We start from the raw sequence: 21,013 nt of genomic DNA on the forward strand, positions 1-21,013 counted from the left end.
GTGTGGAATGTGAACTTTAAAACACTCCTAGAAGTATGTTTCCATGACGCGCTGTATGAAGGCCATGTTGTTAATGTCATGGGGAAAAGTAAATGATATTACTCCAATACAGCATGCAAAATTCCCCTAAAGGCAACTTAGTACTCACCTGTAGGAGATAAATACATTTTTTTACTTAGTTTAAAACAAATGTTTCTGATGGCTTGATAAATGAAGGGAGATCAAAGATGTAAGGGGCAAAAAATTAGACACAGCCCTGCAGCCAATAGTGATAAGAGACATAATTCATCCACCTAATCAATGACTGTAATGACTGCCCTTTGCATAGAACTTTGCACTGTGTACTTTCACATGTAAGCTCCATTACGCAGGGTCAGAGAAAGTGTGGGGAAATTTCAGAGGAGGAAGTACAAAGAGAACAAGACGGGTGTTCAAAGCTGTCCAGATGATTCAGCTTCTATAAGGAAGTACCTTACCGCTAAAGTGAGGATATTTGATTGTACTTTTTTGCAAGTTGAGGAAGACACTGCTAAAATCCTTCTAGGTCAGAAGAACAGTGACAAGCAATTACTGGATGAAACTTTAACTAAACTCACCACCTTTTCCATCCTCAGCCAGGAGAAATACAATATTCCCAATTCACTCATTATAGATATCCAGGTTTACTTCCAGTATTTTCCCAACTGCCCTGTTGAGAAAATGTTTACTTCTGGAATAAATGACAATGTTAATACTGAGTATTTTGAGATTAGCAAATAGGAATATTAAGTATGCCTTAGTCCACAATATCAGGAACAAAGTCTCAAAACAAAGGGAACACCAGACAGTGATTTTCTACCATGTTGAAAGCATGTATGTCATATGTACACATTGCTTTATAGTGACCGTTCGGACAAACAGAAATGCAAGACCCCAGGCGCTCCGTAGCCTGGTCTTCTGGCTTTTTCTTACTAAATACAGCTCACTGTAAATAATATGGCGAATTTGTCATAGCAGAGGAGGAAGAAAAAGACTAGCCTAGATTTTAAAAAATGAGGGACTGACCAGGAAACTGCTCCTTGGAGCTTGAAAAGAGAAAAAAGGTAAATAAAATAGCACAGCCTTTCTCTTAAGCCCAGTGGCTCACAAGTTTGCTCACGAAATATTTGCAGAATTGAATCTGTTCATAGTTCATTCAGAACTAGAGACAGTTCCACTGCAAAGAGTAGCCCAGGGCACCAGTACATTGTATACTGAAATGAGAATTCAGTGTTTCACTTAACCCTAAAGTTACCTATTATGTTTTAATTGTGTCTTTGAATCAGGCATCTACATAAAGGTATGTTAAAGAGCCTTATTAAGTAAAAAGGAAATTATGATTATCAATAATATTAAGCACTTCAAATGCTCTATATAGTAGCAACTTATAGTTATGAAAAGAATTCTTTCCTATCCAATATTTCAAAAACTATACACGTACATATGCACACATATATCTATGTATGTATAAAATAATAATGTACTTCGAAGTGGGGTCAGGTTTTAGTATTTGCATATTGTAGCTAATTAACAGCCACTGTAACATCATCCTAAGGGAAAGGTCTACTGGCAACTTATCATCTTCTATTATTGTGTATCATATTAAAATGACAGGCATCTTACAATATACAAGTCATCAAAATTTCAGTGATTAGAATTAAAAGCAATTTAGCTAAAACTGTTTATACTTTCACGATGAGTGAAATTTATCCAAAGGGGACATCAGTTTACAGTATTTCTTCAATATCTCCCTTGAATTTAATGACACAAAGATTGCACGTAAGAGAGCAATAAATTAATTTTACTAAGTACATAAAAGTCAAGGCCAGCTGCTCATGAAATGAGCACAAACTCTGCATTCAACAATGAACATATAATTATGTTTGTAATAAAATGTAAGGAAGTTGGAGATCTGTATGCTGTTTCAAGAATAAATCACCCATTCTTCTTTGGAGCTGTGCAATTTGATAAATTATCCTTGAAAGAAATGTTTTCTAAGCCCGCATTTAATAAGCATGTTTGAGCTTTCAAATTAGCATGTAAATAAATGTATAGCTATAAAGTTGTTGGTAAGCCAATTGATTTTTTGAGGTCCATCTCACTAAAGGTCTCTCACTAAATATGTAATCATATGAAACAAATTAGATCCCTTTCTGTTACAGTGTACTACATTTTCAAGTATGAAATTCTAGTATTTGAACTTATTATTATACACCTGTTAGAACTATACATACCAATAGTTCCTTAACTCCATCTTAATAATGGAAAATTCATACCAACATATTTATGTTTCATTTTAGTATGGTCTTCCTGGTTCAGGCCTTAACTAGTGATTTCTTTTGTTTTCTTTTTTGTTTGTTTTTTTGAGACAGAGTCTCACTCTGTCACCCAGGCTGGAGTGCAGTGGTGTGATCTCAGCTCACTGCAACCTCTGCCTCCCGGGTTCAAGCAATTCTTCTGCCTCAGCCTCCCGAGTAGCTGGAATTCCAGGCATGTACCACCACGCCCAGCTAATTTTTGTATTTTTAGTAGAGATGGGGTTTCACCATGTTGGCCAGGCTGGTCTTGAAATCCCAACCTCAGATGATCCACCTGCCTCAGCCTCCCAAAGTGCTGAGATTACAGGCGTGAGCCACTGTGCCCAGATCTTAAGTAGTGAGTTTTACTAAAAACTGTGTATATGTTAAATTACAGCTGCAATGCATTCCATTGATTCCAAGCTTAAATTGATAGTCCTGTCCCATCTATGATTATTTCTTGATAATCACAGAAGTGGGAGATACCTTACTATTATCACCTAATTTAGCTCCCTTATTTAAAGATGAGGTCACCAAGGGATGGAGATTTATATGTACTTGCTCAAGGCTCTTCGTTTGTAAGAGGCAGCATTGGCTCAGGCCTCTTACCTAGTCTCAGGCTTCTGCCACCGCTGCTGCCCCATCAGGTCTTCCTGCACTCATTCACTCCTCTATCCCATTAGTCTCAATAAAATTTGTATTATTATTGTCCGAAGTAGTTGACCATGTGCAGTTTTTAAAGAATTTATAGCACAGGCACCTTTTTAAAGTAAGGACTTCCCTTGAAGTAAAAAGTTCTCCTGTAAGAGAACTGGCAAAATGATAGTTGAGACATCACTCTGTGTGCTCTGCAGATAATCCCAGCGTGCTCCACAGAGTTCAACAGCTTGTCCCGTCTCCTTCCAGCTCAGGGTTCAGGTTACCCATGTACTGACCCTTCCTTAACACACTCTGAAACAGAAACCACAGGAGTTCTTACCACACTTGATGTTTAAATTTAGTGCATCGATGCCAGCCCCTGGATAAAGCAGGTAGACAGTGCTGTACATGATGCAAGAGCTTTCCTCTATCACACATTAACTGTGGCTTTTTCATGCATAGTTGACTCGATATAAACTGATTGACACCTTTGGGGGTCATCTTTCCACTGACTCATAATTTTTCTCACTCTTGAAAAAGCTTTCTGTACACCCAGTATTCTCTAGTTAAAGCTGAAAATTCAACTCATCATATTTACACAATAAAAAAAATCCATTCTGCCTTGTTTTTAATTGCAAATTCTACTCAGGGGACTCGTTCTGCTGCTTAGGAGGCAGCCCTGTGCCTTCTCCTAGAGAAGCAAGTGCAGTCAATTATGGTAATGAAATGTCAATAAATATAAAAATTTAATACAGTCGGCTCTGGGTGAGTGGCAGATGAGGACTTGCCTCCCAGACAAATTTGCTGCTGCTGCAAATATTAAATGCACCTAAAAGAGTATCTGGTTGCCTGAGAGCTCTCCAGTAAAAAAAAGGATGGGAGCGTCAAGTACCAACTGGGCTTTCCCATTATGCTGTAATCGCAACAGCAAAGCCAGTGCTATCACTGACAGCCATCCCAACGTCTTAACTTATTATAAATTGAACTTCATATGTCCCCATGAATAATCTAAGATTGGAGCCTAACAGCACTTTCTTTTTTTTTTTCCTGAGACAGAGTCTTGCTTCTTTGCCCAGGCTGGAGTGCAATGGTGCGATCTTGGCTCACTGCAACCTCCATCTCCTGGGTTCAAACAATTCTCCTGTGTCAGCCTCTCCAGTAGCTGGGATTACAGGCACATGCCACCACGCCCGGCTAATTATTGTATTTTTAGTAGAGACAGGGTTTCACCATGTTGGCCAGGCTGGTCTCAAACTCCTGACCTCAAGTGATCCACCTGGCTTGGCCTCCCAAAGTGCTAGGATTATAGGGGTTAGCCACTGCTCCCAGCCAGCACTTTTTTTTTAATGAAAAGGGAAATAAGCCTTTTCTTTTTTTGTTTCCAGACATCAGAATTATTCTCCTAAATAAAGTTATTGCTGTCTTTAGAGAGAAACACATTAATCTGTTATAATCTAATGTAATCATCTGAGAACAGCAGTTTTATGTCATGCTTTTTGGGAAACAAAACTAAGAAAATAATTTATTTGTATTTATTTTAAATTTTTAAATGAACTCTTCTGCTGTTCTATAAAGAATAATTAAATGTGATTCTTTTATCATCCACAAACATGCAATCTAGAACCATGATGACTTTAAAATGTAGTCTCACAATACAAGTAGAAATGTATCTGCCTTTATTTTCCTTAGGCACTAGTTAATATCATTGTATATACATAGAATACTCTTCTGGATTCACTTTTCATGGACAGTATGTTTCTTTCAACTTATGAGAGTTAAAATTTTTTATCTAACGTAATGATGTAATTTCATAATATAAAAGGCATATAGGCTTGAAAAATTTAGGTAGCCAAAACCCATTTCCTATAAAGTTTATCAAAAGTGATTATATTTATCAGAAATAATAATTCTGATGCATTTTAGAATAGTGGAATATGCCTCAAACTACTCTCATGGGGAACACCTCTTCTGTTATCAGTCTGTATGGTGGCCAGGTGTGGTGGCTCAGGCCTGCAATTCCAGCCCTTTGGGAGGGTAAAAGTCAGAGGATTATTCACCTCAGGAGTTGAAGACCAGTCTGATCAACATAGTGAGACCCCCATCTCAATTATATTTAAAAAGCCTGTATTGCAATCTGACTTTACCCATAGTTCTTAACGATCACAAGTGAAATATATATTGCTGATTCTGATAGTTCGTAAAACTGTGATTCTGTATTGCAGGTGGACTATTCCATGATAGCATCACAAGCTGGGGCCACCCTCAACAACCTCATGAGTCACGCGCAGGAGTTAGTGGCAAAACTGCGTTCTCTCCAGTTTGATCAACGAGAGTTTGTATGTCTGAAATTCTTGGTGCTCTTTAGTTTAGGTAAGAAATCTTTTTCTCATGCTGTGCTCAACCAGTGATTGCTAAATGATGCTGAAGTTCGAGTGTCTTGTGGTCTATGTATGTTGTTGTTCTAGCAACATAAAGCCCTTCCTTTCAATTATGAAATCTTCAAATGTGAATGTATTTTCATGTATATTTCTGCATGACGCACAGCCCTTTAGTAGGGGTAGGTTGGGGAATGGAAAATGAGTTAGTCAATTGACTCATTCAAATGAGTCCTGGTTTTTCTTCCATAACGTACAGATAAGCAATAATCAAATAAAGCTATGACAAAGGGGCCGGGCGAGGTGGCTCACGCCTGTAATCCCAGCACTTTGGGAGGCCGAGGCGGGTGGATCACGAGGTCAAGAGATCGAGACCATCCTGGTCAACATGGTGAAACCCCGTCTTTACTAAAAATACAAAAAATTAGCTGGGCATGGTGGTGCATGCCTGTAATCCCAGCTACTCAGGAGGTTGAGGCAGGAGAATTGCCTGAACCCAGGAGGCGGAGGTTGCGGTGAGCCGAGATCGCGCCATTTCACTCCAGCCTGGGTAACATGAGTGAAACTCTGTCTCAAAAAAAAAAAAAAAAAAAACTCCTGAGCTCAAGCAGTTTGCCTATCTCTGCTTCCCAAAGTGCTGGGATTACAGGCATGAGCCACTGCACCTGGCTGGGGCCCTCAATAATTTTTAAGATTATAAACTTTTTCCTGAGACCAGAAGGTTTAAGAATCATTGAGGTAGTATGTTGACTGGCACATAATAGGCAACCAATAAATGTCTGTTGAATGAACAGAAGAGTAATAATATTTTAAAATAATGTCATCTTCCTTAAGAGCAAGCCTCTTGCATTCCACTATCAACTTTGTCACTGACTGATAGCACATACCCCTGAAAACAATTTCTTAAAACTTTATTGAATGGGCCTCCCCTTTCCCATGCAGTCATTGGATATATAATTTTTATTCTTCCTTATGTTGGAAGTTGTCCTAGAGAGGGAAAATGCAATCATAAAGTATTTGGGCTAGGCACGGTGGCTCATGCCTGTAATCCTAGCACTTTGGGAGGCCAAGGTGGGCCGACTGCTTGAGCCTAAGGTTCAAGACCAGCCTGAGCAACATGGCAAAACTTGGCTCTACAAAAAATTAACCAGGTGTGGTGGTATGCACCTGTGTTCCCAGCCACTGGGGAGGTTGAAGTGGGAGGATAACTTGAGACCAGGAGGTTGAGGTTTCAGTGAGCTGAGAACATGCCACCACACTCCAGTATGGGCAATAGAGTGAGACCTTGTCTTGAAAGAAAAAGGGAAGGGGAGGAAGGGAATAGAGGAAGGGAGGGAGGGCAGGAAGGGAGGGAGGAGAAAGAAGGAAAGGAAAGAAAAGAAAGGAAGAAGAAGGAAAGAAGGCCGGGCGCGGTGGCTCAAGCCTGTAATCCCAGCACTTTGGGAGGCCGAGGCGGGTGGATCACGAGGTCAAGAGATCGAGACCATCCTGGTCAACACGGTGAAACCCCGTCTCTACTAAAACTACAAAAAATTAGCTGGGCATGGTGGCGCGTGCCTGTAATCCCAGCTACTCAGGAGGCTGAGGCAGGAGAATTGCCTGAACCCAGGAGGCGGAGGTTGCGGTGAGCCGAGATCGCGCCATTGCACTCCAGCCTGGGTAACAAGATCAAAACTCCGTCTCAAAAAAAAAAAAAAGCTATGACAAAGGTTTAAAGTAGACAGCTTAAGAAAGACGTCTGATATCAAATTTTGGCCATCTTTCTACCATTGATAATTTTTATGTATCTTTTGTTTCATCTTGGTACTTGCTTCTGTTTTTATTCTTCTAAAATGTGAATCGTAATTAAAAACCTGTATTTAAATCTCTATCAGCATTAACTGGAGACTGTTTATAAGCAGATGCACTACTATGCAAGTATAAAAGATGACAGTTGTCAGGGGGAAAGATGCTTCCTTAGGAAAGCTTTGGAAAAGAAAGATAACTAAGCAAGACAGATTAGCTAAATCAAGGTTCTCAGTGAGTCAGTTGAGAAAAATCACCACTGCTTGGAATAAAAAAAGGATTAAGGAGATGGATTTTTATTGACTTCAAAGGAACAGATTTTCCTGCCTGTCCCTTACTTGATTTCTGTATTTTGTTAGCTTAATAAAGCCAACTTAAATAAACTTTTTGCCAAGCCCATTTATTACTTATTGGCAGACAGCTGAGGGAGGCAACTTTCCTTGAATGAAAAACATGCAGAAATCAGATTCACCAACATATGTTTTTTCTTTAGTCTTCAGTTATAAGATAGTTGTGAATTCATATTCTAAGGAATAAAAGAATAAAACAAACTGCAAAGTAAAACAGATGTGTCCGCTCTCCAAATTCGGTACTTCACTTTTTAAAATTCTCCTTGACAGGACTGCACAACTGCTGCTAATAAAGGAGTAGTCTGAAGTAATAGAACGAGAGTTAATTTTTCACATATAGTCAACATTTAAAATAAAAAGAGCATTTTCGTATTTTGGAAAATGTGATAAATATAGCGAAAAGAAATGTTACTGAAAATTTAAACGGACAACAGAATTTCATAGACGTAGTGTTCAAAGGTTTACAGTGCCAGCAGTGGATCCTGTGTGGTTTCTGTATTAACCACAATAAAAGGGGAAGTTCTGTTGTAGTAAGTCTGCATCTTTTACCCGAGAACAGTTTTTAGAATGTTAAGAAAGGAAGGTAGCAAGCATAGGGCTGCATGCTGTCATTGCACAAATTATTCTGGTTTACGGTAAGATCTTGGTCTTTAAACTAGTACATTTGATCTGTAATTAAATGGAAAATGTGGTAATATATGTGTAAGAAATCTTATAGCATCTTAGTGATAAAATATTTAGAGAGAGCCATCTCACTTCAATGGTATTTTAAATTAGTTGAAGAAACGTATTGCATTTGAAGATGTACACATTAATCATGCGCCATCTTTAGTTTTCAGCACTCTTATCTGTTCATTTTCCGAAATGATTCTATTTTCTTCTAATACTATGAGGAGGGGGCTGGGCTAGATCGGAGACGCTTTCAACCTTTGAACCTCAAACATTATCTTCCTGAACAACTGGGCCGTGTATTTACCAGAACTTTAGTCACACACTCTGCTGTTCAATGAGTACTTCGATCGTTTCCGGAGCTCAGTGCACCAGTGAATAGCTGGCCTAAATGTCCATTACATTCATGTCTATTTGTTGCTTAAGGAAGAAGGGAAAGCATGGCTTTCAGATCAAAGGTAAATAGAATTCTGGCCAAGAGCCCGCCTTTTTAATAAATTTTATTTATTGTTACTATTTTTTGAGAAGGCGTTTCGCTCTTGTTGCCCAGGCTGGAATGCAGTAGCACGATCTTGGCTCACCACAACCTCCACCTCCCAGGCTCAAGGGATTCTCGTGCCTCAGCCTCCCGAGTAGCTGGGATTACAGGCATGCGCCACCATGCCCGGCTAATTTTTGTATTTTTAGTAGAGACCGGGTTTCTCCGTGTTGGTCAGGCTGGTCTTGGACTGACAACCTCAGGTGATCCACCCTCCTCGGCCTCCCAAAAGGCTGGGATTACAGGCATGAGCCACCACGCCCAGCCAAGTCCATTTTTTTTTTTTTTTTTTTTTTTGGAGAAGCAGGAGAAAAGTAATCAGCAGTAAAATTCAAGTAATTTCTAATTTATGAGTTGGAAAAACATTTTACTCCATAGAAACAGTGGCTAATCAATTTTTTAAATTTCAACTTTACTGAAGTATATAAATAACTTTAGGTGCCTCAGCTGGCCCTAAATGTCAGTTTTACCTGTGATTAAGGATGAAATCATAGCATAGTCACCCTTGAAAATTAAGGCCAAGTCCTAAGCCAGTACCTGCTGTCCTAGACCCTTCTCCCTTTTTTTTTTTTTTTTAAGACGGGGTTTCACCATGTTGGTCAGGCTGGTCTTGAACTCCCGACCTCAGGTGATCCACCTGCCATGGCCTCCAAAGTGCTTGGATTACAGACGTGAGCCACCACGCCTGGCCCTAGACCCTCCTCCTGAGCCTGGAGTCTCCTGAGTCTGAAAACTGCTATGTTTTTATGTCAGCCCAGCCTTGAGCTTCTTTGGTCCTGGAGGAAAACGAAGATTTTGTGGACTGGTCAGAGGCCATGGGCTGTGTGGAGAGAGGACTACAGCAGTATTCTCCTTTGAGAGACGAAACCATGTTTCCCAAATAGATTTGGTGGGAGAAGGTGGGCTGTGGTCCCAAGCAGGTGCAGCATTCCAAGCTAGAAGCATGGCCAGTGTGAAAGCTTAAGGGCAAGAGAGCAAAATGAGTTTGGGGAACTGTTAGCTGATGCATATGGGTCGAGGGAAGCAGCAGATATGGCTGGAGACATAGGCAGGAGCCTGGACATGGATGTGAAAGCCTTAGATGCATTCAGCACATGCCCATTGAGTGCTTGCTGTGTGTCTGGCACTGAAGTAGGCACTGGGGCTATGGTGACAGGAAGTAGGCACCGTGGTTTCCACTCTATAGACAATTAGGAAGTGTAGCGGTGTTTTCAAGGGGACAGGGATGCGGAGAGTAACTTAAGTTGATCGGCCTTTCTGGGAGCACCATGGAAAGTGGATTGAAGCGAGGACCGACCGTGCTGGAAACCCTGTGTTCACAGGTTTTATTTTTATTTTATTTATTTATTTATTGCTTTTTTTCCTGGCATGCTGTGATTTATTTTATTTTATTAGTTTTAGAGGTGGCTTTAATACTCCATGAGGTTGGACTGAGATGGGAAATACAAATGAGTTATAGGTTTCACGCCACAGAATGTGGCAGAGTTGAGAGGAAGAAGTCCAGGGTGAGCTTAGTGTTTCTGGACGTCTAGCTGGAATAGAGACGTCTACAGGAACAGTAACTGATTAGTTGAGTCAAAGCAGGTCCCAATAGCAGTCATCCACTTTCTAATCTGAAAGTCATTCACTAAAGTTTATTACTGATGACACAAAACGTTCATGACAGGACTTAAAAGTAAAGTGGACTCAAATCCTTCTGGTTTGCTGTCTGACTTTCCCCCCTCAGATTTTATCCATGAGCAGACATCAGTTAAGTAACTTGATCAAGAAAGGAAATAAAAGTCAAAAATGCCCTCTCAGCACGTTTCTCTGGGTGTAACATTAATAGATTCTATAGACCCAATCTCTGTTAGTTGTTACTTGTAATGTTTTCTTTACATTTCTAGCACATTGCTTGGTACATAGTAGGGACTTACAAAATGTTTATTGATAAAAATAAATAAATGGGCCCCGTATGGTGGCTCACACCTGTAATCCCAGCATTTCGGGAGGCCAAGGTGAGAGACTTCATTGAGCCCTAGGGGTTTGAGACTAGCCTGGGCAACATAGAGAGACCCCATCTCTATAAAATAATTAATCAGGTGTGGTGGTTTCATCTACTCGAGTCTGGGGGTGTCAAGGCTACAGGGAGCCAAGATCATACTACTGCCTTCCAGCCTGGGTGACAGATTAAGACCCTGTCTTAGAAAATTAAAAAACACAAATAAACAAATAGTTTGAAACTTAAAGCAAAGCCTTTACCAAAGCAACTTGTGATAGGTAATAGGAGGTAGTTTAGCTAAAAGCCATATTCAAATACAGGTTATTTTTCTGAGGCCAGTTTTTCCAAAGAACTCTCTCATAAATATCTCCTCAAAATAAATTTTTTTCTGTTATCAGTTTGCATTCTCCGAGTTTATGAGGGGAGATGTTTGTTTATAAGCTCTTTGGGAAAGCTAACTTGAAGAAAGATTAGGAAGATTATTACTGGCTAAAACCAGGTGGCAAATGCATTTCCATTCCAAGCAAATGCAAGATGATAGGCTTTCAGCCCATGTTAAGTAATAGTAGTTCAAACAGTGTTGTACGATTCTTTCTTGGCATTGATAAAATCCTGTTTCCAGTAAAATGAATGAAGAACATACTATCTTTGCTCATCATGATAGCTCTTTGCTTCATACTAAATTTCCAAATTTTGAACGTGGCATTTGATTAAACCATAACACACCCCAGGTAAGCTTTGTCCTCATGGAGACAAACACCCCCGGGGAAGATGGGCTGTGGTTGCCTCAGGGAATGACTCAGCTGGTCCAGACAGAAAAGCTACTGCCTGCTAAATGTCCTCCAGACTGTCACCTGATCCTCATCTGCAGAGAAGCAACGGGCATAATTCAAGAACGAAACTGATTGAAACATTGCTTGTTTCATCCATGGGTTCAGTTCGAGCATTCTGTAGTGTCTAGTCATGATTCCTTTCTCTTAAAAAGAAATTAAGGACATTATTTTAAATAGAAAAGGTCATCTAAGCAATTATTGAAATGTCCTAGAATAAACAATGTGACTTGATTCACAAGTTGGAAGAGATTTTCCAAAATGGATGGGTAAGACCTTCGGGGCTTGAAAGAACTTTATTTTATTATTTATTCTTATTATTTTTAGAGACAGGGTCTTGCTCTGTTGTCCAGGCTGGAGTGTAGTGGCATGATCGTAACTCTCTGCAGCTTCTAACTCCTAGGCTCAAATGATCTTCTCACCTCAGCCTCCTGAGTAGCTGGGACTACAGGTCACACCCATGCCCAGCTAATTTTTTAATTTTTTTGTAGAGATGGGCTGTCACTATGTTGCCCAGGCTGGTCTTGAACTCCTGGCCTCAAGCCATCCTCCCTCCTTGGTTTCTCAAAGTGCTGGGATTGCAGCCGTGAGTCACACATCTGGCCCTCCCTTGAAAGACCTTTAAAATCATAATTTGGAAGGAAAAAAAACAGTGTTTCTAAGGCAGAGCAGAACATTTTTCTCTTTGTTGTGGCTCCTCTCAACCATGCAAGTCTGATACTGAACAAAGCGGCAGGCAGGGCTCCATGGTCGTTCTGGGTTTCTTTTCTTTTTTTATTCTTTTATTTTGTATGTGTTAAGTGAAATGTTCTGGTTTTCCTAGTGGAGCAAAGGTCTTTTTTTCTGTCACATTAATAAACTGTAAGGTTCATGAAAACAGTGTATGTTTTACTCCTCATGTGCTGCCTGGCATATATAGGCTTTCAATAAATATTTATTGCATTCGTGAATGGAAGAATGCCTTTCCTCCCAACTTCTAGATTAAAAAGAAAAAAATAATGGGAATTGAAAAAAATTCATTTAAAAAATGCAAGCACAGAATCTGAAGAAAGAGAGGCTAGAAAATAGATCTCATGGATAACTATTAGCGGATTTGGCATCTATTTTCGCCTTTAAAAAGTAGGGAGATAAGTCTTTACATTATTAAGCGTTTTTTTTTATTATTGTTATTTTTAGTACAGACGGGGCCTTCCTGTGTCGCCCACGCTGGTCTTGAACTCCTGACCTCAAGTGGTCTGCCCACCCCAGGCCCGGCCTATGAAGGGGATTAGTACAAGTAATATAGAGGCTGAACTGAGTTCCTCTTCTTTGCAAATAAAATAATAAATAAAATTCTTTGTTGATGATCAGCATTTAGGTTCTATTGGAAGTTGTAACACTAAGAGTGTCAAACACAAAATGAGCCATAGAAGGAAGTGGTGGTAACGCTTTTCTTTGGTAATGTTAATAATAAATTGTCCTCAGATGAACAAATCACTAAGTTTCTCCCTTACAGAATGAAGAGAACTAAGAGAACATTCCCCCCCCAGTTTTGTAACTAAAAAAACAAAAATAGATGATCCAACATTTTAGACTTCTCAGATCCAGGTCTAGAACTAATAACCCCAGAGGCCAGTCAGTAATTTTTCTGATTCAGCCTACTTTCCTTTTCAGAGTCATTTGATCTCATCAATCAGCATATTAAAAATACTATGTAAAGTAGACTTTTGAAGACACAGGTCTGAACTGTGTGGGTCCACTTCTGCTAGAACTTTTTTTTTTTTTTCAATAAATACAGTCAGCCCTCTGTATCTGCAGGTTCTGGGTACAAATGCTGGTCCAAAATCCAGTATCCATCGGATGCAAAATCCACACATACAGAGGGCTGACTTTTCCGATCTGAAGGTTTCACGGGGGTAGATGGCAGGACTTGGTATAGGCCGGGGTCCTGGAACTGATCCCCCTTGTATGCCAAGGGAGGACTGTGCTTATTAAAACACTATTTCTTTATGAAGGCAAAATGATATAAGAAATTGGGACAATCATCTGAAGAAAGTCGACCAAAAAGAAAAGCAACCTATATTGGTAAAAGCAGGGAAATACTTTACCTGAATTTCCTATTTTTTTATTGAATATGCTAAGTAAGTATATAGCTCTCAATTCACTCAGTTTCTAAATACAGTCATCCCTCACTATACGCAGGACCCTGTGTCTACCAAAATCTGCACACACTCAAGTCCCACCGTCAGCCCTGCAGAATCTGAGTGTGCAAAAATCGCTCCTCCGTCTAGGCAGATTTCATGTCTGTGAATACTGTGTTCTCATCTGTGTTTGATTGAAAAAAGTCTAGTCAAACCTGTGTTGTACAAGGGTCAATTACGTGTAGTAAGTTTTGGTTTTCTCTACGTGAACTCTGGGTTTCAGAGCTTCAGCAAACTCCCAGAATGCATTTGCCTCACAGCTTTGGTACCTCTTTCTTTCCTCTCCCCACCGCCCCCCCTCCATTTATTTATTTTGAGATGGAGTCTTGCTGTGTTGCCCAGGCTGGAGTGCAGTGGTGCGAACTTGGCTCACTGCAACCCCTGCCTCCTGGATTCAAGAGATTCTTCTGCCTCAGCCTCCCAAGCAGCTGGGACTACAGGCTCACGCCAGCAAGCCCGTCAATTTTTTGTATTTTTAATAGAGATGGGGTTTCACCATATTGGCCAGGCTGGTTTCGAACTCCTGACCTCGTGATCCGCCTGTCTCAGCCTCCCATAGTACTGGGATTACAGGCGTGAGCCACCACGCCCTTCCACTACCTCTTTCTTAAAGACTTCCTCCTTGTAGCTGATTATCACCTCTTAGGTATAACATTTTTTTGGACCATTCATTAGACATTGGGAAAGCTAAATGATCATAGCTTTCATTACATATACGTCTATTTTAGGATGTATTTTAACTGTTCGTGATGGTAAAAGGAAAAATAATAACACAACAAATAGTCATTCTTTTCCCCTCTGGCAGTCGCTGGCATTAAAAATCCTAAAGTAGCTAATTGCATCTCTAAGGTTTAGGTGGACAAGCTCCTTGGGGCAGGACAGGGCAGGGTGGGTGGGGGTGGTGGACAGGCAGAGGGGGGTGTGGTAAGTTTGTAAATTCTGTTTTCAAGTACAGCTGTCCACTTTCCTGAAGGATTCAGTCATAATTCTGCTCCTGCGATATGACACTGACATCGTTAATAGTAAATAACATGTTTACTAGCTGAAAGATGTGGATGAGTTCAGTCTTTTGGGTAAGGATATTTATTTGCAGTGGTTAGTTTTCCAGTAGTCTTTAGTTTCTGATGTAGAAATTTTTTCTTGTTTAAATTTTGCTCATTATTTCTTCTGCTTTGACATTTAAAGAAATATCTAATGTTTCTTTCCCCTTTACTGAAGTGTGTGCCACTTGTCCTCTGGCATTCAATATCAGAACCTGGCAGAGGTTTGCTGTCAAAGCTCCCCATAGAGTGGTTGGTAAGGCAAAATGCAAATAGGCAGACTGGCCCGGTATCCCCGAGGCCAGTCAGGACCTCTGCACAGAGCTTATGACTCCAGCACAAGCCATCATATATGGGAAGTCTGTCTCATCACTTTTGAGACTCTCTCTCCCTCTCTCTCTCTGTACGTATACACCCGCATACATACACACTCACACTTCATTTGAAAACGAAGGCTTTATAGGTAAGCACAGAATTGCAGAGCAACTATTGATCTCACATCTCATTTAACAAGAGACAGCAGAGATTTGTAGATAGTAAACATTCAGCCACTAAGTGAGGCATACAAAAGGCTCCTGTGTTAACACAGCCCAGAAAACCACCACACGTCAGTCAGAACCTCGTTCTGCTTGTCTATTATATTTTCCTTTAAAAGAGGACCGTTCCTTTTTGTTCGATGGGAACTACTATTCTGAAGCTACCAGCAAGCTTGGCATGTGCCCTCCTATGAAAGGAAAAGACTTCATTGTCCACAGCCCCTTCACCCTAGCTGCTCAGTTTTTGCTACCCTGGCAAGGATGTTCTAATCGCGCAGTGGAGGGTGGGAACCGGTTGCTTCAACCACAGTTCCATTAGCTAATCCAAGTCCTGATGTCAGTGTGACACGGGAAATCATGAAGCGATTTTTCTGCCCCCTCCTGTGAAGAGAAAACAGTCTTCTTCACTGATGACTGGCCAGTGGTGGGGCTGTTTTTTGAAAAAGGAAAGTTCTGGCCTCGGCTGTGCTCAGGACGCGTGCATTCTGCCTTTCCTAAGCGAAGAATTGCTCAGAAAGGAGGTGCATGGGGGCCCCATTGACATCCGAGTGCTCCCTTCCCTCATCACTTCTGGAGGAGCCCGGAAATACTGTAGACACAATTTTGGAGAAGAGAATGCAAAGGGCTTACAAAAAGAGACTACTTCTGCCCACTTCTCCAGAAGAGGCACAGCAACTTGTTGAGTTTGTGTGTGGTGTTTCGTTTTTCTGCCACCAAACTAGGTGTTCCTATTGTGTGGGAGGTGAAAAAGAGAGCCCAAATCTATTAATAAGTAAAGCAACTGAAACAAAGGGAAAATTGAATCCACCTTTTGCTTTTTTGCCTCATTACATCCACTTAATAAAGGAGGCTTACAAATCCAGCAGAGGTCTGCTTGCATGAACTAACGGAAGAAAATAAACAAACCAATGAAAACAAATCCAATGGAGAAATTTGATCACTGATTAAATTGTGCTTGCAGCACCTAAAGCAAGATGAACAATTCATTTTGCTGTAAGTCAGAAGATGACAGTACCAAGTGTACCATTCGCCATGTGGGAAATCTACAGCTACTCTAGAAAGTGAAATAGGAGTGCCTGTTCTTATTAGTTGACTGCCTTAGTTGACTGCCTCGTCCCTGCAAGTGCTGTAAGAGCTTCAGAAGGGTGGAAACTAGTAAAAAAAATTCCAATTGTGCATCAGAATTTATGCCTATTAATTCCGAAATAAGCACGGTAGTCTAAATGTCATAAAATTCTTTCTACTTGGTAGATGCGTTAAAGTTGGTTTTGAAACAGCAAAACCTAATCTTCCTATTATGTGGCAATTCTCCTTCCTGAAGCTGGTCACAATATTTGCTTTATTGTTGGCTTTCTCTAAATATGATTACACACTCACCCCCACACACTGCTACGGCCGGACTACAAAGCCTAGTGAAACAGAACATTTACCTCACATTTTTACCCAAGAGCATTGGTTAAATTGTTCTTCATGAAGTCAGATAAGCAAAATAAATATCCCAGGGTTCTTCTTACAATTAGCATTCATTCCCAGTTTTTACCTTTTCATATGTGATATTCTAATTTAGAAAAACACTCACTAGACACTTGTCAAATAACCGTGCATATCTTCATACTAATGCCTTGCTGATATATATGCAGCTGAGGGTAATGCTGGCAAATAAGCATTTCCTAAAATTTATGTAATCATTTGAAATTCAGAAAGGATTGATTAGCATTCAAGAGATGCCACTGTTCAATATTTACACCATAGAGATTTGGCAGAAACAAATAATGGCACATAAAGTTGATGCTTGTCTTAATTAAATGCAGTATAATAGGTGTTGTGGATTTTTTTTTCCTTCCAGTGAGCAATGCAGTTTAGCAATGACCAGATATAATTCATTTTGGAGTTCTAACTTTGAGCTTAATCAATACATACTTACAGCCATGGAAGAAGTGATTATCATTTGTTATTTGCTGGCACAAGAATATAATTTCCTAAATAGCATTTATTTAAGCATATTTCTGAATACCTTATACCTAAAAATATTTATCATATTTTAGTTGTTAATGCTAATATTGTCATTTTGCTTAACTACTTACTGCTATTTAGTGAGATGATTTTTCAGAGACATATTAGCCAGACAAGCTAAGAATAACCAGCAAGAAAAATCAAGAGAGAATGCCATGTGCTTTTGGTTGACGTTTCTCACTGCTCTAGCTGTGTCAACCGCTCTGTTCAAACCTCAGATAGGATGGCTGGTTTAGAACCAGCTCAGAGGAGGATAGTTGGTTAATGCAGTCAGCCCAGATGCTGCGCACTGGTGGACTCTGGACACCCCAGGGCCTCAGGTCTATTCTACAATGGAGCCAACCAGCCACTCACATCTGAGTCTTGCATTATTAGATCTTCTTTCTAGTTTACTGATAAAAATCTGATGAGTCTTATCTTGAGTTGTGGCTGTTTGGTTAAGAAGGTTAAATTTCAAACAGAGCTATCCAAAGCCAGGAGACAAGAACAAATAGAAAAGTAAAAGGCCTCTCTTCAGTACTGAAACATCAAATCACACAAAATACCTTGAATGCCCACCGTGCAGAACCATTGTAGTAGGCAAGCTATGAAATGACAACATACAGTCTTTTTTTAGAGATGGAGTCTCGCTCTGTCACCCAGACTAGAGTGCAATGGTGCGATTTCTGCTCACCACAACCTCCACCTCCTGTGTTTGAGTGATTCTCCTCTCTCAGCCTCCTGAGTAGGTGGGATTACAGGTGCCCACCACCACCCCCAGCTATTTTTTTGTATTTTTAGTAGAGACAGGGTTTCACCATGTTGCCCAGGCTGGTTTCAAACTCCTAACCTCAAGTGATCTGCCCATCTTGGCCTCCCAAAGTGCTGGGATTGCAGGTGTGAGCCACTGCGCCAGGCCAGAACTGGCAGTATGTAGTCTTCCCAAAGAGAAGGAAACGCCTATGACACTGAACTAAGAACTGCACTTTGAATCCCCAGGACACTGTTCTGAATAAGGCGTGGTACAGCAAGCAAAGAGTCCAAAGCATGCCCTGCCGTCAGCAGTCCCGCATGCACCTCTTGTCTGTCTTTCCGATCCTTGTTTTCACTGAACTAATGCATGTTCCACACACATGCTATTCTCCTTGATTATATTTTATCAATCAGAAAGTCTTCATCAACCCTCCTGTTACATAAATCTCACAGCAATCAGAGGCTTCATGCCACCTTTCAGAGCTGGGAAACTGCATGGGATCACCTGTAGGAGCCTTAGCGGGGGCACTGTCCCTAACACTCACACCCCAAATTATCCAGATTTTAAACAGCACCAATGTGGCCTCAGCCCTGGAGGAACTGAATCCCAGAACATCAGCATGGAAAAGAACCTGTGCTGTTGCTGAGTACAAGCACGTCTTATTTCTGAATAAGAAAATTTAGGCTAACAGAGGTTAAGTGACTTGTACACAGTCACGTAGAGTCAGGATTTGAACTGAAAATTTTGAACTCCGCACACAGGAAAAGAGCACAGATATGGATTTCCATATTACAGAAATAGTGCTTCTGCATTTGTTCTCAAAATTAGACCCAGCTATTTCTTGGACATCCTTTTCAACTAAATCTGCAAGTTTCATCGTGATGTATAAAAGTGATTTCCCAGAAACGTGGGGAGTGAACATTGCCCTTTGCTACCTTAGGGCTCAGCTGTGGATGCTGTATGCTGGGCACTCTGAACTTTGGAGGGCAGATGTCTCCTACAGTCACTCATTCTTTGACTGTCTCCACTTCACTCTGGGTATACAGAGCTCTGTGCCATCTATAAAGGTCAGTGCGCTGAGTGGCTATACTGGACTCAAATGGACAATTCAGCCTAATCTCTCAGCGAGAATAATCATATTCATTTTGTCCCATCTTGGTTATTCAGTCATGATGTACATAATGATGTTCTGGTCACTGATGGACTGGATATATGATGGTGGTCCCATAAGACTATAATGGGGGGGAAATTCCTATCCCCTAGTATTTACTACACTATACTCTTTGCAGTTATTTTAGAGCATTTTCTTTGTACCTATGTATATAAAAGAAAATTTACTATAAGGTAGCCTCAGGCAGGTCCCTCCGGAGGTGTCCAGAAGAAGGCATTGTGATAGCAGATGACAGTTCTATATGTGTTATTGCCCCTAAAGACCTTCCAGTGGGACAGATGTGGAGATGGAAGACAGTGATATTGATGATCCTGACCTTGCACAGGTTTAGATGCTAATGTGTGTGTTTGCGTCTTCATCTTTAACAAAAAAAAGGTTAAAAAGTAAGTAAATAAATTTAAAAATAGAAAAAAGCTTATTGCATAAGCATATAAAGAAAGAATATTTTTGTACAGCTGTACAATGCATTTGTGTTTTAAGCTGCGTTATTACAAAAGAGTCAAAAAGCTGAAAGAAATTGAAAAGTTTATAAAGTAACAAAGTTATAGTAAGCTATGGTTAATGTATTACTGAAGAAAGAAAAATATTTTTTAGGAATTTAATGTAGCGTCTGTGTACAGTGTTTATAGTTTGCAGTGGCCTAAGGTAATGCCCTATACCTTCCCATTCACTCACCACTCACTCACTCCGTCACTCAGTCACTCCGTCACTCAGTCACACAGTCACTCACTCAGTCCCTCACTCACTCAGTCACTCACTCAGTCACACAGTCACTCAGTCACTCAGTCACTCACTCACTCAGTCACTCACTCACTCACTTAGTCACTCAGTCCCTCACTCACTCAGTCCCTCACTCACTCAGTCCCTCACTCATCAGTCCCTCACTCACTCACTCACTCACTCACTCAGTCCCACAGTCACTTAGTTCCTCACTCACTCAGTCCCTCACTCACTCACTCACTCAGTCACTCACTCACTCACTCACACAGTCACTCAGTCACTCACTCAGTCACTCAGTCACTCACTCACTCACTCAGTCACACAGTCACTCAATGAGTCACTCAGTCACTCAATCACTCACTCAGTCACTCAGTCACTCACTCAGTCACTCACTCACTCAGTCACTCAATCACTCACTCAGTCACTCACTCACTCAGAGTAGCTTCCAATACCGCAGGCTGCACTCCTGCTAAGTGCTCCGTATAGATGTGTCGTTTTTTATCTCGTAGACTGTATTTTTACTATACCTTTTTTTTTTTTTTTAAGACAGAGTTCCACTCTTGTTGCCCAGGCTGGAGTGCAATGGTGTTATCTTGGCTCACTGCAACTTCTGCCTCTAAGCTTAAGCGATTCTCCTGCCTCAGCCTCCCAAGTAGCTGGGATTACAAGCATGCGCCACACCTGGCTAATTTTGTACTATACCCTTTTCCTATGTTTTGATGCACAAATGCTTACCACTGTGTTACAACTGCCTTCAATATTCAGTACAGTGACATGCTGTATAGGGTTGTAGCCTAGAAGCAATAGGCTTTACCGCATATCCTGGGTATGGAGTAGGTTTGTGTAAGTACGCTCTACGATGATTGGGCAATGAAATCACCTATCAGTGCACTTCTCAGAATGTACCCTTGTCATGAAGCAACGCACAACTGTATATATAAGAACCGAAAGCACACCTGAAACAATCGTTTCTCTGTACTATTTATCCTAAGAGAAAATAATTATTATAGCAGTGTAATATGAATAACCTCTATGTAGGAATTTTTTTAAGTGCAGATTCTTTTTCATTTTTAATTTTTAAAATTGTGATAAAATCTATATAACATAAAATTTACCATTTTAACAATATTTTTTGGAG

The 21,013-nt window shown here is 40.5% G+C and overlaps 1 protein-coding gene across 4 annotated transcripts in view; it reads left to right on the forward strand.

Moving 5' to 3' along the window:
• Positions 1–21,013, forward strand: part of NR5A2 (nuclear receptor subfamily 5 group A member 2) — a 154,816-nt gene that overhangs the window by 89,021 nt on the left and 44,782 nt on the right. For all 4 annotated transcript variants that reach the window (XM_032288650.1, XM_032288651.1, XM_032288652.1 and 1 more), the window contains one exon: positions 5,177–5,324. In XM_032288650.1, coding sequence (XP_032144541.1) covers positions 5,177–5,324 — 148 coding nt within the window. The remainder of the gene's footprint in view (positions 1–5,176; positions 5,325–21,013) is intronic.

This window comes from Sapajus apella, unplaced genomic scaffold, assembly GCF_009761245.1.
Source record: "Sapajus apella isolate SASKATOON/1434 unplaced genomic scaffold, GSC_monkey_1.0 scaffold22, whole genome shotgun sequence".
Lineage (NCBI taxonomy): Eukaryota > Metazoa > Chordata > Mammalia > Primates > Cebidae > Sapajus > Sapajus apella.